General features: G+C 39.4%; 1 protein-coding gene across 2 annotated transcripts in view; it reads right to left on the reverse strand.

Annotated features, from left to right (window-relative positions):
* The window catches only part of LOC126915993 (serine/threonine-protein kinase NLK), a 218200-nt gene that overhangs the window by 76347 nt on the left and 116666 nt on the right, over positions 1-25187 (reverse strand). For both annotated transcript variants that reach the window (XR_007710392.1, XM_050721322.1), the window contains exons 2-3: positions 6167-6296; positions 4293-4348 (exon numbers count right to left, since the gene is read on the reverse strand). Coding sequence is in view for 1 of the 2 variants with exons in the window: in XM_050721322.1 (XP_050577279.1) it covers positions 4293-4348; positions 6167-6296 (186 nt within the window). In the remaining variant the exon portion in view is untranslated. The remainder of the gene's footprint in view (positions 1-4292; positions 4349-6166; positions 6297-25187) is intronic.

Raw genomic sequence — 25187 nt, forward strand, 5'->3', positions numbered from 1 at the left:
TATTGCTCGTTAAAGTAAAACTAAACTTAACTTCAAATGAAACATCCTTTCTTATCCTTGCTCTAGAGACTATTTAGATACTACATATATACGTCTCGACAAACCCTGATAAAATTGGAGGTGCGTAACGAGCAAGCGAGAAAGGAAGAATCGATAAAAACGTAATCCGCGGGCGAATCGATCGGGCGCGGGCAGCGTGAAACAGGTGGTCCGTGTCGAGGCGGGAATTCACCGCGCTTGGTGGCAGTAAATCGTGCCATCGTGTCTTGTCTCATCAGCTTCGCAGCGGTGCATGCACCGTTGAACGTGGCTCGTGTACGCGACATAATCGCCGAGAAGACGACGAGTGACGAGACGACCGATCGACGGTCCCTTAACGACCCGTGTCAAATTTTCGATCCTTTTAGATGCATATGTAATAACACATTCTGACAATATGTATCTAGAAGCTAATCTTACGAACATAATGCGACTCATAATATAATAGATTATGTTTAATTCATAAAGTTTCCATAGACACCACCTCTGTCACGATATCCGTAAGTTACTGATTTAATTGAATACACGTAATTCTTCCGTCATATAATTCCGCATACATTTGTAGAAATCGCGTGATTCGATGAATATTTTATTTAAATAAATTGAAATATATGGAACGTAAATTGGAGATGCCAAAACATCCTGTTGCTTTCTCGAGGAAAGAGAAGCGCGTGCAATGCGCGTTTTCCTTACGAGCTGTTCGATTGCCATCGAAACACAGAGAAACAAAAAGATATCGATAGAAAAATAAAAGAGAAACGAAGAAGACGGTTCTTGCGACAAACGCCCTCGGTAACGATGATTTATGCTGTCACGCCGGATATCTGTCTGGATTGAAACTTGGGACAATAAACGAGCAAAGGTTAGGACAAAGAAGTTGACGAAAAGAAGAGAAAGGTTTTAAGGAGTTGTCTTCTGGAAAAAAGTAATAACGAGGAGCACCGGTGAACCGTATTTATATAAAAAAAAGTAATAAAGAGGTAAATAGAGCAACGGCGTGAAGAGGTAAAAGGAGGAAAAGAGAGAAAGAGGTAGAAAGAACTGATTTATCGAGCTGCCTTCATCGAGATTAACTCTCGTAGCTGGTTCGTGCGATCTCGTTCGCTTAAGGGGCAATCGACTATCGCTCTCACGTTGATCGATCGATCGATCGTTCGGCGGCTTTGAATGGCGCCTGACTCCGATTACGATCGACGAGTCACCGAGTTTCGCGGAAAGTGAAATCTCACGCGTTTCACGCTGACTCGCTCCAGTTCGCGTAATAAGAAATCAGACGTACGTTTTGGTAATCTCGTACATATATCGCGGACAAACTCACCAAGAACAACTGTACCTTCTACTCGTAGTTCTACGTAAAGTAACATCTGCCATGTTTGACTTGCTTTGATGCAATTGAAGTAGCAAGAAGCAGTAAGACGTTCGTCTTACGAATTACCGAAACTTCGATTGAAATCAAATTGTACTTGGACAGTTTGTACAAAATTTCAGAACCTTCGCGACGATGTCCATTTCTAAAAGGCAGATCCTATGGATTTTGCAGAGATCTCGGAATAACGAGAATCTCTCTCTTATTTTTATAATAATCTTGGAATGTACGTCTCGATCGAGGTGGATTTCTGAGATTGCGTGAAACGCGAATCTCGGGCACGTCCTTTTCAAATCCCTTCCGGAGGAGTATCATAGAGAGGAAAAGACTTCCTCTACAGCTCCGACGGGCCAATGGTGTTACGTAACCGGCCGGCCGGTTACGTGCAGATTGCTCTCGCTGGTTACGTGAAGGCACCGTTTGTTCTCGGCTCTGTGCGCGTCACTTTTCGTTACGAGATCATTACGAAACCGCGGAGGTCACGAACGTGGCGACACGTTGCTATTAGTCTGTGATATTTCAAAGAAGTTTCGCTTCCAAACGCTATGCAAACTCCGTATTTTCACCAACTCGAAATACAGTTACTATGCTTTTGGTCACTTCGATTATCGTTGGATCGATGAATTATTGCGATCTTCCGCTATTATATAACGGCATATGCATGTACATTCTTGTAATATTATGCACACTCGATACACATAGTCGTCGCTACGAACGAGCATACGTCGTACTTTGCTTTTTCTTGCTTACCTCACTTCTTGCAGTAAAGTGTGTCGTTACACGCGCGTTTCGCTTATTCTCCTGCCTTTTCTCTGTATCCTAAGAAAGCCGAGTCCTGGATTAATCCATTTTCCATCAATCATCGAAACAGATACGTTACATATTGAGTAGAGTTCTGATAAAATATACCTTGGAGAAAAAAATCCTTGAATCTTTCATGAATCGACAAAAATTTATCTTGACAATCGAGAATCTTTAAAACGAACACGTGTACCCAGTTTCCCGTTTCAATTGGAAAAAAGCCTTCTTCTAATAAATATTTTCAAGTCGCTTTACATATCCTGTGCATATAACATTTAACAATTTTCAACGTGTCTTCTAATTTCATATATACAATTTGCACCTTAACACGGACAATTTCAACGATGAGATTGTTCGATCTGAATTTCAAAAAAAGATAGAAGCTTCGATCGAAGAGGAAGATTTAAATGCTGCTCTCCGTTTTGTTAAAATCTACTAGACAAAACGAGAGACGATCGATTCACCTAGAAAACCAGCCAGTTTCCAGCTGGAGGCGATAGTGTAGGAAGGTGTCCTTCTTGAAAACGAAATTAAGTTGAAAGTTACGTCCGTGCGCAGAGATGGGACGGACACGTGTAGACGAGGAGGTAACCCAATAAATCTCAAGGCTCGGTTCTCGCGTTACGAACGCCGGAAGATCAATAACGCCGTGGCGGAACGATGGCGTGTTCCGTCACGTTCCATGCCGGGAAAGAAGCTTAATTTCAAGGTGAAACCCGTCTGACTCCTCCCGTTTTTCGACACTCCGATAGACCCTACCCAAATCTTACGAAAATTGCTACAAGATTCCTAAGAATAAAACTCCAAAAGAAATAAAATTCGAAAATAATTTATCAGCGATATTCAAGTGGAATTTCACGCGTGAATTCAAGGTATGAAGCTTCTATCGTTCGGATAAAAATTCTTCGAGCATCAGATCTATTCCGACGCATCGAAACAAAATGGAAAGATAGTCTCATCGCTCCAGAAAAAATTGTCCTCGCTATATTTTCTCTTTGTCGTTACGATCGCTGTCTTGCTCTGTTCCTGCGACGAAACAAAAAGGCAACCAGCGACAGATTTTCTATATGATAAGGAAAAGGTTAGAAGAAGATAAAAATGAACGGAAGAGGTCGTTCCGCGGAACGACGATCGTTCGCATAAAACATTTCCACGTGGTCGACCGGTCAGGATCGACAAGGGTCGCTGGTCGAATCGCTTCTCCATCACGGTATTTTTTCTTCTACGCTTTAATTGCTAGCTGCCACGGAACTGCCTCGATTAAAAGTTTCCGCGTCGCGTCGCTTCAGACGAACGTTGCGTGCACTTGGCTTCCGCAGCGACTGAAAAATCAACGGGCTACGGGTTAAGTGGTCGAAGATCCTAGTGGACGCATCCCATGGATCTTCTATTTCGCGTGATTCGGTTAATTTGCTCTCTCTCTTTCTCTCTGTGTTTCTTTATTTATCTCGTCGAATCTTCCCTGCATTCGTTTCATTTTTATTTCTCACGTGGTTTCGGCTAGGCTTGATGCCGGCGAATATTAAGTTTTAGCAACGTTTCTTCTACACGGACAAAGCGAAAATTTGCCCAAAATTCACAGGAGATGATGCGCTTCTATATGGTTAGATAAACGTTAAAAAATTTGCATGCTTGTAATAAAAGAAAAGATAATTTAAAAAAGAATCAAAGTTACCTATCTGTATATTATATTCTCTGTTCCTACACTCTGTTCCTACACTCTGTTCCTACATTCGGCAATAAATTATCCTGTTTGATTCTAACCCATGAAATTCAAAATTTGCCAAACTGCCATACGATAAAATGTACGAACTCGTGATATAGGAGGATAAGAAGAAGGAAAATAGCGAAGTCGTAATTCGAGGTATGATTTCCTTCCAGCGGAACGATACTCTTAAAATTTGCGATATTTCCGCGAAGGAGTCTTTATGCCGGGTAGCGTGTCTCAACGTTGAAACTTACTCTGCATAGGGAGGCGGCACAAAGTGCCGGAAACACGGGACGCCGTAAAAGAATCATCGTTTTCGGACTTCTCCGAAAGACAAACCAGTTTCGATCGTGCTGTCGACAAGATAGAAAAGGATACATTTCTTGGAAGAAGTCCAGATGCGGTGGCTGAAGGATGTCCAGGGCCGACAGGACCTGAAAAACAGAAATTATGGCGAATTCAGGATCGGTTGATTCGATGTTACCGCTTAATTGCTAGACTTCGGACTTTTGTATATTTATAAGAAACTTTCAAGTGCAAAAATCCACAGAATGTACGATACAGCGTTACCTAGCGTATCTAGATCACAATTTTTGTTAATTATATTTATAAATACACGAACATGCATAAATATCCGCGGTCTAGTGATTGCTAAGTAAGAAACTTTATATCTGAGAACATAGTTGCTCCCTCGAACAACGCGTGCTTTAGGGACGCGACTGTTCGCGTACATGGAAATCCGCCTAACTGAAATAACCTTCTGCCCCTCGTCGCAAAAGATCGAAGCGGAAAAGAGAGAAATAGCTGTGTAGCTAAGCAGGAACGCGTTGGTCGTTTGATCTTTTTCCCAAATTCGACTGTCCGTTACTTCTTCTTTCGCTCTTTTTTCGTCTCTCGTATTCGCCATGGCGAAAAAATTGTAACGGCACGCTAAATAAATTCGAAATGAACGTCGAAATTTCTCCGGAAAAGAATCCGCGTATGACCCAAGCTGCGTTGTTCCAGGGAGCACTGTGCATGTGTATACCAACGTCTGTCGTATGATACAAATAACACAATTCTTTTTTATTTACTCATCGATATATTACGCGAAAATATTTAGCTTAATGTTATAAAATATTTATATTGTTATTATATATTATATAATATTATATTATAACGTTATAAAATATTTAGCTAAAACCATAATGCGTCTACAGTATGTGAAAAAAATTATCACGCGAAATTCGAACGTTCAAGATGATATGAAAAAGGATGAAATTGTTCTTCCATATCTATGCTATATTTCTTCTAGTTGTTCTCTATTTTTGTTCTATGGTTTGTTCTTTATTTTGAAGTTTGTACACTAATTGTCTACGGTTTCAAGTTTCCTAAGTAACGAATCAAAAAACGATAAATTCACTTTAATCGAAACTCGAAGGTTCTCCTCTAGATTGAAAAATACAAGCGGTACGTAAGTTATTATTAGACGAGAATTTCCTTGGGGAATTAAAATTCTTGGAATTTGCAAACGCTCCTCTGTGCTCGAGAGATCGACACGTTCCTTCAGTGGCCGGACGATAATACGCTTATCTAACTCGTAAAACAAAATGCCGGCTGTATTTTCATTCTACGGCAGATAACCGCTACTAACCGAGGCACAGATAAGCGAATATACTGGAAAATCAGCACCTCCGAAGGGGAAAAAGACCACTGATTTTTGGTTAGACACGTTCCTACAGTTATACATCCACTTATCGACTTTTCGTTCAGCCTCGTCGAATAATTTTGAATTTTGATAAGAAGCGGCTGTTTCGTTACTTGAAAGTCAAACACGCTACGACGTTTCAAGTGCGAACAATTTTCGAGCAACTTGAAACTTGAAAATAAATGAAGAAAACAGAAGAATTTGATACTTGGAAGCATTGTACTTGACGATAGAATTTGAATACTCGTCTATTTCTAAAATTCGATCGTATTCTTTATGAAATTTTCCTAATAAAATTTCCAACGTCTGTCAGAGAGAAAACAGGAAACGCTAGAGGATTCAATAGGAAATATAACTTAAACGATTGCTCGATCTTTCAACGTCTACCATGCTGTTCTCTAAACGTAGAAAGAAATAAAAACGTTTCGAAGAGCTGTTTCAGAGACGACAAAATTTGATCGATCGTTATAGCGAAAAAATTATCATGATCGTTCAACAGTTATACTTTATGAAAAGCTTCAATTTTTCGACATGCCAGGCGAGCAATAAAATAAATATTACTTACGTTTTCGTGTTTGAAGAAGCAGAGCATCTTCAACTCCCTGAAGACCCGTTTGCTACTCACGAGGCTCTGAAAGACGTTCGGCAGTTTCTTCAAGGCCACTCTCCTACCGTCCCTTGGATCCGTCACCGCCCTGTAAATCATAAAATATGAACGTTATCAACAATCGGTGGAGGAAGATATTATTAAACACGTTTTATCGTTTCTTTATAATAAAATTAATGAATATAATGGAAGTAGATTTATCGGAACTGCAGTCGTTGAAATGAAATTCTCGATAACGAGGTTTATCATCTTGTTGATTTTAAATAATTTTAGTTTATTAATCGAATCGCCGTGGGTCGATTCTACGTATCCGCTGCATAATTTCGGTTGAAATACGCCAAATGCCGGACATGGCAAAGTACTTTTTACGATCAACTGCAAATGAAACGTATTCGGATGATATAATTTTCTACAAAAACGATCGCATATCCAATTTGTAAATTTTCGTAATTCCATCTATCGCTGTGAAATCTCCGAAACGCGGTGCAACTCGTTAACAAAAATTTCAAAGATCCCTACGATTATTCACCCCAAAATTTATCCGCCATCGAAGCTCATCCAACTCGCTGATATTTCCATCTCGCGGGTATTCCATCGGCAATATATATAATCTATCGCTGCAAATACTTCGAAACACGGTCAAACTCATTAAGAAAAATTTCAAAAGCCGATACAACCACTCTCCCCCCGAAAAACCTACCACGATCAAAACTCATCCATCGAGCATCGAACAATCGAAATCCCAGAAGAGTCAACATCGAGATAGAGAGCGGATGGGACGATAAATTTCGACGTTGGTCGTCGATCCGCGAACACGAGTGCCAGGGAATAGGAGGAACGCAGCAGGGGTTAGGAGGGTTAATAACAGAGAGAGCGGCCACGATCGATTCGTAATCCGCGAGCAGACGACGAGGCCGCACAGGGCCTGGTCCCTGGAATAATTATTGTGCCTGCAATTAGTTCGTTTACGGTGGCTCGATTTCATTGTCAGTCAGACGACACCGCAAACCGACGATTCCAATCCCTCGTTTTCATTCGACAGTCAATCTCATCCCGCGGCTGGTCGAACCCTGTCCGACGACGTCATCCGCGTCCCGACGCCGCGATCAACCTGTTTTTTCACATTTTTCAGAGACAGGGTCGTCATCGTAAAATCGGTTGTCGTGCGGTTCGTACCGCTTTCTGTGCGTTTTCTGAGTTTTCGGATGGCAAATAGAGGGGAGGAGTAAGGGTTGGACCGAAGAAGAAGAACACGATAAACGAAGTTTAATAATATTAGGTTGACAACTATGTGATCGCGGATTTTGCCATTAGGTGGTTATGACAAAATCCGCAATCACTTAGTTGCCAACCCAATACATGCTCGTATAACGCGATGAAACATTAGGATAGTATTAGGTCATCCCATAAGTTCGTGCCGTTTTTCGAGCGGTTATATATGTTAAGATTGTTTACATACCTTTCAGTTTCATGGAAAAAATGTAATCCCCCTCTCGTTGTACAACTTCTTCCCATTTTTCATTATTCCGTCTCGATAAAAGTTCTCCTGTTTTTCTTTAAAATACGAAATGTATACACAAAGGTTGGCACGAACTTATGGGATGACCTAATACTTATAAGATGAGATACACTGAACCGTATAAAGCGTCGGAGTTTAGAGTTCATTTTAGCGAGTTGACAGGTTTCGAACGCCTTTTGAAACTTTTTTGTGGAAAATGCAATACCGCGCTGAGTAGCCACGCGATACACATGCACAGAGAATCTGATGATTATAGAAGATACAAAGATTTAGTTCTTATACCTGAATTACTATGATGTAAGGCGACGTTTCATAGCGTACGGTTTCTCGAAGTTTGATAATGTTTGTAGAGTAGAAAGAAGTAGTAGAGATGAAAATGAACCGTACAGATTGTTAATTTCTTCTTCCCTAAGATACGAAGATTCAATTCGTTGATCTAGCAGAAAATGCAGGTACAAGATTAAATGATAATTCACAACTCTGACGACTATCTCCAACGAACTCAAACATCCTCATGCGATAGAAAAGGCAAAAACATTTACGAGAATGAAGAGAAACAACATAAACCAATGTGTGCAAAGAAAAATGAGAATTAAATCGATGATAAACGTAATGCAACAGTTTCAAACATTTTTCCACGTTTGAAGATATAATATAAACATCCTATAAAAGATTTATAGGAGCGGAAGGAAAAGTGGGTAAAAAGCGGTGGCGGATGACTTTGTACGAGCATCGAAAAGCAAATTAGCGAAGGCAAGTCCACGATGCGCGTCGCACGCACTCCTTCAGGGTCGTTCTACTCGAAATCAGTGGCCTCGCTTCCGTTATACTCGGCAAACCGAGTTCGATGACCCTTTTCGAAGATCGTCGTACCTTTCTTCGTTCGTTTCGTGACTCGCTTCTGTGAATCGAGTTTAATCTCCGTCCGCAGCTATGGATCCCTCCTTCAACGGGGGGTCTTCCTTCAGATAAGATAATTAACACCACCAAATTCGATTGCGATAACCACCGAAAAGTTTGGCTGCAGTTCGTCTCCACCGTAGCTCCCATAACTTTACTGCCATTTCTACCATATGTTTTCGTAGTCAATCGAGTAACAAAGAAATTGCAAAGCTTCAATTTCAAAGCTGGAGTATTCAAAGAATCGAAGGCTGGAAAATGTGGAAATTGGGGCGTCTGAAAAATTACGAATTGGAGCGGTTGGAAAGTTAGAAGTTCGGAGACTTGAAAATTTGGATACTTGGGAATTCGAAGGTTTGGGAATTTGAGTATCTGGAAATACGAAGCATTGGAAACTTAAGTACATCAAAATTCGAAGCTTTGTAAATTTAAAGATTTAGGAAATCGTTTAAATATTTGAAAATTTGAAATTTAAAATACTAAGAAATTCGACAGTTTGCAAATTCAAAAGGTCAAAGATTAAAAGATTCGCTGCAACTGTAATTACTTTGAGATGATAGGACGTGTACAATGCCAAAGAAATACTCGGCGTTTTAATAGCGTGTTTATTAATTCGACTAATGGTTTCGTTACAAGTCTCGACCGATCTCTGGATCCCTTTCTTTTCTTTTCGTCACCTCCCGATATCTCCATTACGCACGCGATCGTTAAGCAACCGGGATCGTGGTGACGTACGTCTTCTTCCGAGTATTTAGCGGAAGGACCATGGGATATCGATGGCTCATTAGGCCTATCGACACTTATGCTTCGTCACGATCTTGCTTATGTTTCGTTGGTCTCTCGTAAACAGTCATTCAACGGTAGTATACTATGATTCGACGAAACCGTTGAAAAGAGAGTTGTTCTCTGCTGTCGAGTGCCGCTACAACTTCAACTATGGGACCTCGAAGAATTAACATTCCCGAAGAAATTTTCTCTTGTCACGCAACAAACCTTGGACAATCGTCTAATCGAATTTAAGCAATCAAAGGAGCCAGGCACTCTTCACCACCGATAAGAAGCTGGTTTCTCGAATCAACAAGTACCTGCCTACGTCTGCCTTTTCCTCTATCCCTTTCTTTCCAGCCACGAGGGCTAATTCCATTGGACGATAATTAACATCCAAGTGCGGGTTAATTTAATCGGGTTGAATTCTCATCGGATCGATGTTACTTGAAACTCACACGCGTGAGCCAAACACTCATACGTGTTCCTCTGTTCTGTTCGTTCGGCCATGTGACACGTTCCCTCCGCATATTACACCGCAACATTGTTATCAAGCATGGTGGCGCGCATAAATTCCGACATGCGACGAGAAAAAGGGGAGGGAAAAAAATCAGACGAGGAAAAAAAGAATCGGTCGCGAGGAAATAAAGGGAATAAAGGACGCGCAATTTAACCAGGCAGTCGCAATTTTCTGCAAAAGTTACGACCTCTTCCACCTCTTCCCCGTTTTTTTCAACTCTTCTTTGCCTGGCTTTCGCTTCCGATAAAGCTTCCGAGCTTGCTTCTGCTTGCTTGGTTGCCCGGGATTTGTTTTGAGAGGAAGTTTTAAATCGAGATTCTCTAGTTCCTAACCGAGGTTCACCGTGGAAATACTGTTTTTAAACGAGAACGTAACGTCCAGATAGAGCTGATAATTCATGCCGTTGCAAGGGCTTCAGGCTGGACTTTCAGGTTAAATGAAGGATGAGCTTTTGTGGCGGAATGAATATTGAATAATTCCTTGTGCGATTATTTTTTATGATCCACGAACAAGAAGCTGAATTGTTAAGAAGCACTTTATGGAAACCCTTGGATACTTTTGATTCTTAATATTATTCTAGTTGCGATACTTCATAAAGTATCAAACGGTTGAAGCGACAACGTTACAAATATTATTCTTCGAAATTCGTATTACACTTTACGATTATTTGCACGATCTTTCGATAAATAAACTCACGGAAACGAATTATACATCTTACGTTATTTAATGCTACGCGTGATTTCCAATTCTTCGTGGGACATTTCATATGTTACAACTTAACATAATTATTTATAGTCGTAATTATTAGAACGATATTATAACAATTATACTTGCATTATTTTCATATCGCTATTGTTACCGTAGATATACTCCAGTTATTGTACTATTACCGCAATACTTTTAGTATCCACACTTTAGATCGCAACAAACCGTCATTTCTCTTCAAACATTATCAAACTGCCCAAAATATCATTTCCTCCATAAATGTCTTTTTTCTAACATAAAGTCCTGAATATTCCAATATTCTGCAAACAATACTGTTGCGTTTGAAACAGGCTCCATTATCTTCGGAACACACGTACCAGTCTCTATCTATTCATAAACAACGTCTTTTATCTTCAAATAGAACGCAGAAACTATCGTGCAAGCCAATAAAGAGAATCGGCAACGTGTGCTTCTTTACTTATCCCGAATAATTCTCCGCTTTTCTTAACTTTAATTCGCGATTAAAATCGAATACTTCTATAAATTCGTCATTCACCTCGCAACAACATCAAACATATCGCAACTTAGAAATGTACATGGAAATTATATTTTAACACTAGAACCACCATATCAGTCAAATTGACTGGTTTTACAATTTTATTTTACAATTCCTGCTTCATGTTATATTTTTTCCCCGCAACGATAACTAAAAGAACAATATAATGAATTTTATTTTGTTTTTTATATATTCAAATTCAAAATAATTTTGTATCAAGGCTACTTACACCAATACCAGTGAAAATAACTTGTCAAAGTGTAAAAGGGTTTTGTACAACTTCCCACGCGTTTTTACAGTTTTTACTGCGTATCATTCGATATGATGATATCGATTATCAGGAAAATTCAGGATCGATCGCTAGATCGCCAGATGGTAACACTAGAAACATCACACCAGTCGAAATGACTGCTTCTACAATTTTATAAATATGTCAACTCTCGTTTAAGGATCATGGTCCCAGATGGATTAATAATACCAAAAATGTACTACATAACATGGAATTCCTTCTCTAAGAAAGTATTCCATTATTACGTATTTTTTAAAAACCAGTCATTTTGACTGGTTTTGGTAGAAATAGCTTCGTGTTAACTATCGGTAGTTCTACTGTTAAAGATGACAGAACTCTACTGACGGATGTATTCGCGAGCGTAGCGAGAATATATTCCCTTGGTTCTATTTAATAGAAAATTTGGAAACTAGATCCGATGTATTTATAGAGATCGTTTAGCCGGCCGTTTAACGACTAACAATGCCATTACCGTTTCTGCGGCGGACAACGCGCGCTTTTTGCGCCGCTTGTTTGCCGCACGTCCATTCGAAGTAGAATCCCATCAAATCCGGTTCACGCGGCCTCGCTTTAATTCCGGACCGCTTGCATGTGAAATTAAATCGAACCGCCTCGACAATGCCCGGAAACAGCACGTTGCAGAGATTCAACCCCTTACGCCGTCGCGAATCTATTCTACAAATGGACTGTCTCTAAGTTCAACCTCGTGTCTCGTTATGGGCTGTCTTCTAACACGTTGAACGTCACGGCTGCCAGTCTTTACGTCGGAATTGAAAATCCCAGGAAGAGTAAAAAAATGTCTTTCTTTTAAAAATACATCGGATATTTCGCTGGGTAAATTTCTCTCTTTGGCAGAGTTAAAAGGATTTGAGGGGAAAAGGAGGAAGATGGATAAAGGAGGACTCTTGTGAGCACAAGGATTCGAATTGCGGTACAGTGAATTTTAAAGAGTAACGAAAAGTAAATTTAAGTGGTTTATTGGAGGAAGAGGTGGTTCGTGGTACGTAGGCAACGAGTTATTTATCACGTGGAGAAATTTGAATGAATCTTGTCAATTTGAATGATTTCTTGTCGTTGAATACCTTTCACTGGATCATCGTTAACAAGAAAAAGCTAAAGGGAGAACGTATTTTTCGATTTGCTTCTATTCTACAATGCATTAGGTTGTCCGAAAAGTTTCTTTCCTTTTATAAGGGAATAATAGACACAGAATATTTTTTGTTTTATATTAGTTTATTGAATTATGCACGAACATAATAATAGAAATAGAACGAAATGGGTCATACTTAATTCAATAAAATAACATAAAACAGAAATTGCTGTTCATCTATTATCACCTTATGAAACGAAAGAAACTTTTCGGACAACCTAATATAACAGATACAGTTTCAAGGGTTTCAAAACTTAAGCGGTTCGACGATCTCGCTGTACTTTCTTATGATACCGTTATCAATTTTTCTAATATACGTAGCGACCTTTTCGATACGATTAGAGTAGAATGATTATAGCACAGGAGCATTCCATCGTACACTAATTCCGTCAAAGGGGGTTTAATAATGTTGGTCGGTGAACCCCCGTGTGTCGAACGATGCGTCGTAAGCGCAAAATCGTTTCATCTCTGTATTTTGTTATCGCAGCTATTCCAATCGATTTTCAAATAGAGTTCGAGTTGATTATCGCGTGGAGTATCTAATTAATCGGTAATTAAATCGTACAGTATATCCTACAAAAGCTCATCCCCATAGTAAACACAGTATACTCCACCCTTATTTTATTTCATCCAACATTTTTCTCCTCATTTTAAATTCATCGTTCTAACATCATCATCGTGGAATATTTAATTAAACGCTGATTAAACGGAACTCCGCGCCGCTAATGGAACTCGTTTCGCCTCTATTTTGTTATCGATTTTCTTTATACGGGGGAAACTGCCGCATTAATTCCCCGTAGAATGTTTTAACTAAATATCGAACAAATCGATACCAATACCGATCACGCTCTACCTATTTTCTACTCGATACACCAGAATATTCGTTTATTTTTCATGTAGCCTGATTTAACCCATATAAATCACCATTAATCGATTAAAGTAAAGCAAAGCGAAACATGGAAAAAAATATTATGAACATGCTTCTGCATATTGAAATGTCATCGAGTGACATTTTGGTTCCATGTTCGTTTTATTGAAACACCTTCTTCTCACAGGGGAAGGAGGAGGAGGAGGAGGAATGACAATGCTCGCGAAAACTCGTACGATCTTTCGGTTTTGCGAAATCCTCGTATCGACGAAGTTTCAATGCTCGAAACTCTCGAATCCTCGATTTTCGAAATTTTCAAATTTCTAAGCTCACCGGCTATCGACTTTTCGAATTTCTAAACTCTCCGACTTCCAAACTACCCAATTTCTCCAACGTTCTATTCTCAAATTGCGAAACTTTCGAATTTGTTCATACTCAAATTTCCAAGTTTCCCATTTTTCCAATTTTCCCATATAGCGTAATTCAACTCTTGCGAGTCATCGTTAATCAAACAACGTAAATTATTAAAAAAAAAAAAAAAATTGAACAACGTAAAACGTAGAAATATAATGCCACGTTGAAATATTATCGACTAAAGTTACATTCGGTATTTATTTTATTATAACACCGACTTTCCGTAGGTGAAAAATAATAGTAATTCGACCGGGTGGTGCTCGCGAAAACTTGTTTTCCCATGACTGTCTCGGTTCGTTCATCTCTGTGTGTTCGTTTTTGCGTGTCGTCGTTCTCGTTGGGCGTCGTTGTGTAGGTGAAAGGAGCGAGGAGAGCTGAACGCGATTTTGCCGCGTCGAAAGTCTGACGAGCATTAAATAGTTCAGCGAGCAACTATACTAGCTGGCGGACTGGCTGAAACGTTGAACCGGCGCCCGATGATTTTCTTGGAAGCCCAGTGATTTTGCCCACAGCGGGAAATTACGCTCGCCAACTTCTACGCAGCCGGTGAAATGGGAAAACTGACGTATATCGCGCGTTTCTCCCGTTAAATATCGTCTTCTGTTATATCTCCGACACCGCTATTTTCCATTGCAATATTTATCAAAAGCTTCAGCTTCGAAATTTATTAATATTACGATCTCTTCTTTTTCTTCTTCCGTTCAACGATAATCGTACACATCGTTTACATTTAATAACTGTAAACTCAATTCTTAAAATTTTGTGATGCACAACTACAGTCTCGTTTCACTTAGAGACCTACACTTCTGGAACAACCCCAAAGCGCAACAAACAAATAAATCGCGTACCCTATCGAACGATAATCGTGCACGTGTCACTCGTATTAAGAATTTTAATGCAAAATCTCGATATCGTAGTATTTAACCACGAGTCTACAGTTCTTGGAAAAATACTCCTAGAACAAGCCCTAAACGAAGAGAACGATAAAGACAAGTAATAAACACCGTAGGGCGCAGTACGATTCGCTTAGCAACTAGCCAAATAACGTGTTCGACAATAATCGAACCCGCACTTACGTAAAAAGCATCCGAACAATAAAATAAAGTAATTAAAGTACGGCCGGTTCAATTCAATTAACTCCAAACCGAATATCCGAATGAACGGATAATGCTGGCCGCAATTACACGCGAGAAATCCTGTAACAAAATAACGGTGTAACAAAGACAGAATTTCCGCAAATGAAATAGAAGTAGGCATAATTCGTAAACGTTATCGCGTCCACTTCCATTTAATTACCATCCAATTAAACATTGCGCCGATAAACCGATAGCGCAGTTACGAACGAACAAAGAAAAATCAACAACGAGACAGAGAAGGGCTGGTGGGTCTCAACCCTCTGCTATCCCCTCTATTACCCTCATTCGGTGTCACTATGAAAATAAGGGTGAAAGGACAAGCGTTATCGAGCATCGTACAGCTTAATCAGTGTTTAATTAAACGATACAAACGATATTAATTCGTTGCACGATGACTTACGGTTTTATCTATTTATCCAGACGTTGTCGTATAATCCCCTGAATAAACGTGACTGTATTGTTTGTTCACTATAACGTTGCTAGTGAATGATTCATCCGTTTGGAAACGAAACGAGTTTGCAGGGATGTGTAGCTCGTGAATTTTTAAACAGGCGACATGGTATCACGAGTTTCCACAAATTTCGTTAATAATAGACGAGAGTCCACGATACGATCGAACAGTGGAATTTCATTAATTATGTTGCAGTAGATTTTCAGTGGAGAATTTGGATTATGATATATCTACGGCGACTAGACATTTCGAAGGAATATCAAAAATTGAGGTATCGTTTGTTGAATGATATTTTCAACGTTCTACAACTGGAAATATGTTTAATTATATACCAAATTTCTACTTTGGTTTCAAAGCATAAAAATTCCTATGAATTATATTTAACTATTAAGCGAGAAAATAATAAACGAGAGAATAAGATAGATCATTAGTGAGAAAATATAAAAATCTATCCTTCAAATATATTAATTGTGTTAATATTGCTGTTAAAATTCCTCGTTATTTTATTTAAATAATATTTGGTTCTATGTGTATTCATACGTCTGTAAAATATACTAATGTGCCTGAAACGTATTAGTTAATCGTATCCGAGTTAACAAAACTATTAAAACCATAAAAAGATCCGTGAATGCATTAAACAAATCGGAAGACAAAAGATTCGATTCAAAGATCAGAGACAATGAATCGTTCTTATTGTTAGTCAACGTTATCTTAAGCGATTACGTGGGTCAGAACTGGTCCAACAGACAACCGATTCAGGTCTGAAAGATTCCATTCATTCGGGACGCGTGTTCTACCTGCGTCGTTGAGAGTAACATTTTCGAAGAACACGAAAAGTTGGATACTACGAGCACCTTATTTCCTTTCGGGTCGCTACCGATAAAACCTCAACTTTAGGTCTGTGCGTTATCGCCATAGACGAATAGGAAGGGAAACATTATCGTGTGTGCCACGTGGACGAGCATTGTATTCTCTCTCATCTAGACACGCATAAATTTCAAGCAGACCGATGAATTGTTAACGCTGGAAACCGAGGGAGACTACGATCGGGATCGTTTAACATTCGCATAATTTACCCGTTACGATTCTGGTCGAAAACGATGGAAATTAGTCTCGAGTTGTCGATCGAGACTTTCGTGATTTGCGACGACTTGATCTACGAAAAATATTTTCCAAGAGCTCGAAACGAAGAATTAATCATCTATCGCTTTGAATATTGAAATTGGAAGATGGATATTAAAAAGAAAATGAATTTATGTGAATGAATGATTTATGAGAAATAATCTGACGCGATTTCTTCGACTCTTTAAGTTAAATGTAGGAAATTTGACTATTTGTTACCTACATGTATATAAGTATTAAGATTAGAGCAATTTGTATGTACTTTTAAGTTAAATTCAGAGAAGATATTTTTAAGGACGATAAGACACCACTCGGTTATTAATTACTCTTTGAATGTTAAAATCAGAAAATTGTTATTGATTACTTTTAGATATTACATAAAACGAGACTGAGAATTTATCAACGATAGCTCGTTTATTATTTAGATGGCATTACAATCAACTGTATTTACCAGCTTCCTGTTAATTTTTCAACTTTAATTTGCTTTTGCAACCTGTAATTGTTGAAACCTGGAAATAGCTGCGCGTGTTGTCAGCAAGAATGGCGAAAGGTGGGGAAAAAGTTATCGATCTCTCGCACGCATGCCAGTCACTGTCTACACGCGACCGGGTCCCTGACCAGCCGTTGCGAAAGAACCTTCATAATGTTAAAATAAATCCACATGGTGAAATAGCAACATATTAAATGAAAAAATTAATTCAACAAATTTGAAAACAACTGTTACAAATATCAGGAACAATCCACCCAACATTTCTTTCTCGTAACAGAACAAACAAAAATATTATTCCTATGCTTAAATATGTTTTTTGCGATAACTAGATATCAAGAACGATTGTATTTTGCTATCAAACAGTTAAGAACATTGTATCCACAGCAAAGATATTTTTTTCAGCGATCGACCTTCCTCGTTTTCGCTATCGAAAAAATAAAAACAGGTACCGTTTTCATCGCAAAACAAAAACAAGAATACATGTACTTCCTCAATGTATAAATATTAAATTCCATTTTCATTTTCCAAAAAGCGTAAATATTTCTCCTAACCTTGAAAATATCACGATTTTCAACAACTAACTGCCTTTCGTCTGATTTTCGGAAATGACGAAGATATCGTTTCTAATCTTGCAAGCGTCACAACTCAATCGATCCTCATCAAATTTTCATTGTCACGAAAAGATCACAGAAATTTAAAAAAAAAAGAGGAAAAAGAAAAGAAAAAAAAAAGAAATATATTTATTCTGAAAAAAGGATCGAAAGAAAGGGTCGAAAGTAGAAAGATCCGAATGACTGACACAATTAGGGGGATCGATGTGTCGCAGCGCGGTGTGCAAATTGGCAAGGATCGAGACGGATTGGCACACGAGCAAAAAGCTCGTGACCTTGAGGTGCACCGGTGACCTTGAGGCTGACGGCACGGCTTCCGCATTGCTGCGAAATGGTGGGAGGCCGTCGCAGGGCTTTCGACCGGTCCGGCCAATCCCATTCGCAGACCAATCTCACCGATCGAACTCAAATCAGACGCGACCACAGGACCAATCTATTAAATCGGTCAAATTCAGCGATCAATCGGTAACATAATTTGTCTCCGATAATTTTACGAAAATCCCAAAGTAGCGAACCATAAATTGCAATTAAGGCGCGGGATAGCCTTATTTTTAGACGGCAGACAGTTTATGAAAATAATTGAAAGAGTAGAACCGTAAGCAGACGTCTTTCTCGGCTATTAAATACCGTGACGAGTACTCTACTCTACTAACGACGTATCAAACACTCGATCCTTTCACTCTGAAACTCGGCGTTAATATTCCAAATTCACTCACGCGTGATAAACAATCGTACAAAATCTCCTTTTTTCGCAAAAAGTAGCAGCAAAAAAGGGACACAAGAATTAATGATAAAATCATTAATGGTCGCTAGCGTGATTTTTGTTGCGAGTGATGAGCGCAAAGGCACGTCATAAGAGGAGTTCCGCCAGAAAAATCATAATACTCGTTGCTTGGTGGATGATGATAGGAAGCAGAAAGATTAGATCCTGGGAACAAGAAGCTGGCGGATTCGTGTTTGCGTTAAGCGTTTCTTGCTACTTCGAAGCGGTAAAACGGTTCTACGAGATACGCTGACCTGTTATCTTGCAATCAGTGGTGCTGTGTTTAGAGAATCGGCGTTCTGCGGTCGGTGCAGCTTTTTCGGCCGTTTTCCAACCTGGCTGGTTGAGAGCGTCGCAGTGCCACGTAATCGCGTTCGCGAATAGAATATTCCTCTTCAACGTTATCGAAGTTCTTTCTGCGACCTTATTTATTACCTGCACCTTGCCTCTTGTATTATTTTATTTTTGCTTTTGTCGCGTTCGCCTTTAAGAGTTTCACGATCAAAATTCCTATCGCCGGATTGAGAACAATTTGCGTGGATGAGGATCGGATAAGTGTGTTTGAAAATGTTTACATTAGCATATTAGTGACGAGAGAGGAACCATTTACAGGATGCAATAAACCAGTAATAAGATGTATACGATCGAAAAACGAGAATTTTGTAAATTATTCAATGTCCTAAAAAGAAAGTATTAGAAATATTACTCAAGCTTTTTCAAGGGTATATTTATCTGCGTTATAGTCGTAATGTCGCCCCAGATGATATAGGTCTTTTTTTAGACATTTCCAGATGATCTCTCCAATCATCCATATGATATAGGTTTTTTCAGACATTTCCTGTACTCGTCGCATCTTGCAACCATCAACACGCGCGAGCCGAAAGAAATAATCCAATAGGACTCACGTTACGTATACGCTGATTGCCAGCAGACGATTCTTCGGGAATTACAAAGCTACCCAAGAAAAACCTGCGGATGAAAAGTAAGAAGAAAAGAGGGGAGAAATTCCTATGTGAATCATTAAAGAGTAAAAAGAATCGTGCTAACAGCCACTGGGAAAACGTTTTTAAACGTGATTTTTATTTCTCATTGTAATCGTTAAGTGAAATCTTGTCCGCAATTTAATATTTCTATATAAATTCGTTCCTACGAAATAAATTCTTGGCTTATCAAACACAATGGTGTTTAATATATCGATATGATTGGCTGTTTCTTCCGGTGATCGTATATCGTACGGAAAACTTTCCTACGACAAAATAGAAAGACAAATCTGGCAGTGTCACGGTGATTCTCGAGGAATTCACTTTTCAAACCGCTCTTTCTGCTCGCGAATAAAACCTGACTCGTAAGATCTGGCTAAACATCCCCTCCCCCCACCCCACGGCAACGAGAAAAATCTACTTTCTCCATGAACCATTATTCTACGAGCACGAAGGAACAATTAACCTGGTTCATCAACCATACGTCCTGTTTCATATCGACCGAATCAGCGATCGAAGATCTTAATAATTTTTCGATAAATTCCTTATAAATTCCTCCTTTGCCGTACGTATTCCGATACTTACGAACGACAGTGTACGTTATCTCTACACGTAGCATATCCAAAGCAATATATCACTGAAATGATATATTACAAAATAAAAAGATTTCTCCAATGCAGAATCTCGAGAAGGACAAAAATTAACCTGAACATCGATCAAACCAATAATAACACAAGTAAGCAACAAAAGCTTCGATGAAACCTGCCTGATAATCTTTTATAAACTCTAATGACAACAAGAAACAAGGAAGAAGGGATCTGATCGTTTTTGTTTCTCGTTAAACAAGCGCTAACGCCGACCTCCTGTGCAGCTCGCATCGTCCAAGCATTTTCCGCGACATTATTACCGCGATACGATCGACGACTCGCTCTCAATTTAATTACCGAGGCCGCGATGGCCGCGTAAAAAAATCCTCTGATTAATTATGAGCGCAATTAGAGGCGGCGATAACGACGCGGTAATAAAGTCCTGAAATCGATCCGGTTTTTCGCGCGCACGCTGCCCCTGCTTCGGTGGTGTCCCGTAAGAGGACGAGCCGGTAATTTATTCACGATCAGATTAAGCCTTTCTTCCTTTTTTTCATTAACGATCGATGGAAAACGAAATCTTGTATTTTCGCGATCGAACGACCGAACGTCGGTATTTGTACGTCGATTACGCGACTACCGGGGATTATTAATCGATAACGACGATCTAGTTCGATCGTGTACTGGGATAATAAAGATGAATATTAATTAAAGAGACGTGTTTCCGCACGAGATTAAGCGAAAGGCGAGGAATTACGAGGGGAAAACTTGGTACGGAAGACACAAGTTCGTCGTGGCTGTGAGGAGAATATTCGAATAAGTATAAGTAGTAAAAAATGAGTATCTCTATCGAAGCATTTTAGTATCTCGTTTTAGAATTTTATAGGACGTTTGAAAATCATCGCAACGACAAATAGATAAAAAAAGAAACAGAAGAAAAGATAGCACGGTATGTCCCCTTCGATACTATACAACTTCTGTTCGTGACTAAACATTTTACCGTATCATTCGTATTTTTCCAGATATTCAAGCGTTTACCGTTAAACAGGCCATACTGTGTATGGATATTACAACGAAGTAATTTAGTAATTGAAAGATGAGAGTCTTTCGAGCGATGGTTATAGGACGTGATATCTTGATGATATTATCGGATGAAATACGTGTTTCATTTCGTAAGTACAATTTTATCTGCTAAACCTATATACGACTCTCATAGAAAGAAATCTAAAAAGAAAACACTCCACTGACTTCGCTAAAGAAATAAAATAGTCAAAGCAGAAAATGCTCTCTCGTTAGAAAACTTTACCAAATGTCCAGCTGGTCGAATTGTAAAGTACAAATTAAATAATAATAATAATAATAAGAAACCTATATACAGTTCCCTTGACGCTATGTTGAAGGTATGCTCCAGTCATGATAATCGTTAGAAACAGAGTTTTAAATTGGTCGAGACGAATAATTATATGAACCACGCTTCGTTGGAGACTAAAAGTGCGTAGAAATACCATTAGCAGCCATTCTACATCGCCCTGAGTACTCGTATTTGATTTTATAAAAGGCTGTTGTCAAAAGGTACAATAAAATATTATTACGCCTATCATCAATAACGCAAAGAAGCTTCAAGGAAGGAATCAGACGCAATTGCGGTTGATTTATCGAATCTTACACATACTTTCGCATCTTCCATACTTCGTTGGAAAATAAACGCGTGTAGAAATACTTTTTGCAGCCACTGTAACTGCAAACACGCCACGAGTCACACGCGATTAACGAATAACCCGAAACGAACAGACCACCAACCGCGATCAATTTTACAAAATCTTCCTATATCTTTCGGAATTTGCGAAGCGTAATCCGACGAGAAATCAAGAACACGGCAGGCACGCGCGGCTCGCGTAATTAATACCGTCGATTATGCGTAGCAGGCGATAATTTATAATTGCCTGAACACAGACACGCGGTCGAAACTTACACGGCAGAGGAACGCGCCGATCGATTACGGCTCGTTAGGTTGATTTACTAGCAACGGGAGACTCAGCTGTCAGACTACTCGCCCTTTAACGACGCCTGTTCATCGCCGACGATGACGACGACGGTGCCACGAGGATTCCTCGTTTCGCCGAATCCCACGAGTGTTTACAACGAACGTAACTGACCGGTTCGCCGTCTCAGCTTCCGAGAAACTTTCGGCCTTTCGCCTTGAAAGAGTCTGTCATCGCCTTGTTGGTAGAAGGGCGACGAGTTGAAAGATCTCGTTTCGACTCTTCGAACGAACACACACAGTTTCATATCGGTTGTTTTCAAGTACGTTGATCGTTGTTTCGCGTATGAATAGACAGATACACAGAAAACACGCAAGACGCTGTATGTTTTTGTATTTGCTTTCCTCGTCTTTCGTACGATAGGTTTTTCGAAATAAAAAGATAAAAATGGGATAATAATTGTTTATATTCAACTACAGGGTAGTTCGCCAGTGATTCCGATTATAGATTCAAACGAGATATTTTGTAGGTTTTGGAATCATTTTCCTTCGGCAAAAGTGAGTTTTATATTTTTAAAGATTATTTCCACGTTATCCGAGATCGTGAAATTAGAGGAAACGTATTTAGGTCGTGAGTAGTGTATCGTTTTTAAACCAAGAGAAAGATGCCATTTCGGTACCAGAAGCGCAACGATAAGAACAAAAATAGAGGAAAACGATGTATCAAAAGGTTTTACAAAATGAAAGGAAAAATGAGACGATAAGATCGGGAAACACGTTGAATTTTCTGCAGTCGAGTATCGATCGTTGGGATCAACGTTGGTGTAAGTGGTCGGATGTATTTACACGAGTAAGCTCCGGCTTGACTTTCCTCTAACTAGTTTAAATTTAACGCGCGGAGAAACTGCGGTTTCGGCGAAACTGCCGCGACTTTTGGCCAGAAGGCGAGTGCGAGCTTCTTGAAACGGTTACGCGATAATAGAGCTGTAAGCGGTGTGTCTCGGAGAGGAGAAAGTGAGATGTTGTTTTGCTTGGAAAAACTTCCTCGCCGCGATTAATAACGTGCTACGTTAATTCCAGCTGTAATCTGTTATTTCTTTCATTTGTGCCAGTACATATTAATTTACTTTTAGCAGAGAGTAGATTGTGAGTTGAATATCGAGTTGCGCTCTGAATTAGAGCGGCTGAAGAACATTTTAATTATAAACAGGCGCGTTTGTTGTATTTCTCTCGAATTAGGGCAAGCAACAAGCTTATTGGTAACTCTCGCCTTATGTAGTAACTCCTTACGACAGAAGAACATCGTAATTGAATTATAATATTGTTTTGTAAAGTACACGCATCATTTGTATGACGAAATTAAGGAACCGGGAAAAAACAGAGTTAATCGGTTCAGCTTCTGAGAGAACTGGTATAAGACAATTTGAATCGCATCAAAGTTAGGCTGCAAGGACGTGAACAAGTCATCAACGAAGAAAAGAGAAACGCGCGAGACAAGAAACGTTCGGTCATCAGCTGGAATCGCGTCCGATTGCTGCTCGCTTACGATCAGCGAATTTCACGCGGTTCTCGCACGGGCCACTCGCGTGTTTCCATTTCTCACGGTGTCTCAACGCACAGGAATCGCTCGTAAAACGACAATTATGACGGATTATTGCGATCGTTCAACAGTCATCGCCTTCTCGTCACGCTCTCCGCCGTGCCTACACGCTTGATTACCGCAATAAAATTCCCGACGATCGTCGTTAATGACCCACCGATGACAAACCATTAAGCGAAACGGACAAACAAATATATTTATTCGACGCCTTGTTTTCTCTCTCTCGATACAGACACGTCTTTATATCGCCTGTCATCCAGTTTTATGGCATAGCTCGTGAATTTGAAGAATTTCTGTCATTTCGGTTACGAACCGTTTTCTTTTTTCTTTTTTTTTTTTTTTATTTTACATCCAACGACCGAGGAACACGTAACTCGTATTTTTTAATCCTGCGAGGATCCTCGAATTTGTACGTTTGCCGCAAAAAATATATTAGGATAAGATTTCACTTATGACAGGTTTAACGTAATTTCCTTTGATGATAGCTTTTAAACGTGAAAGTATGTTATATATAGTCGTATAATCATAGTTAATCATCTTTCAAAACGACTCACTTGGAAAAACATAGTTTCATTTCACGTAATCCTTGCAGAACGTTCACTTTCTTTCGTTCCTGCTATATCCTTTCTGCTTGCCACGAACAGCAAGTTTATCTTCCGATAGAATCCACTTCCACCATAGTCTCGTCTATTCCCAGGTGTTAGAGCAGACCAATTTTACTTTCAACTTCGGAACATTCTACATTTCTCGAATCCATTCTAATTTACACTTCCACTTCGATACTCGAGATAAAACTCGACCCGTTTCTGCTTCTACACGTACTATTACCTAGATTTTAGGTATCTCATGATCCACCGGTTAGAATATCCCAAAACTACCGCAGATTAGATCCTCTACGTTTTGAAACCTGACTCACACTTCTGCACCCTGAACTTACTTAACCCCGCAGATTGCGGAATCCGTGTCTGCGGATAGTCCTGGCATTACGACGATTTTCGCAGGGTTGTTTGCAAGATCGATAGAAAGTCACGGTAATTTACCTGCGTCTTCCTCCATTCCCCTGTACGTTTGTATTTCGCACTCCTTTTCATGTAACACGCGGTTGTTCGTAACGTTGAACGTTTATCGAACAAATTAATTCTATAAAGAGGTACATGGAAACATTTCCCCAACGATCTTTATAGCGCAAAAATACTTCAATCGGTGACTTTCAATTTGGAAGAGGAATATTTGAAGAACGATAAATTAATTCCACAAAGGGATACTTTGGAATATGAATTTTCGAATAGCGTACGATCGCGTGTTTTCACAGATTGTAACTGCTTTTGTTTCTGTTGACATAGCACGACGTCATTTTTGAGTTTGCAGAAAAAGCAAAAGAAGAATATTAGGAATCTCGTTAAAGGATTACCGATATTTGTGCGAAATAACAAAGACGCAGAAGAAACAATCCATCAAACGCGAAGCAACAATAAATCAAATCGTAACGCGACACACAGCTGCTCCGAATTAACTGCAAATCGCGCTAGAAACCATTGCAATCCGTTGCTTCTTGTTACAACTCTGCTTAAT

This window comes from Bombus affinis, chromosome 5 (assembly GCF_024516045.1).
Source record: "Bombus affinis isolate iyBomAffi1 chromosome 5, iyBomAffi1.2, whole genome shotgun sequence".
Lineage (NCBI taxonomy): Eukaryota > Metazoa > Arthropoda > Insecta > Hymenoptera > Apidae > Bombus > Bombus affinis.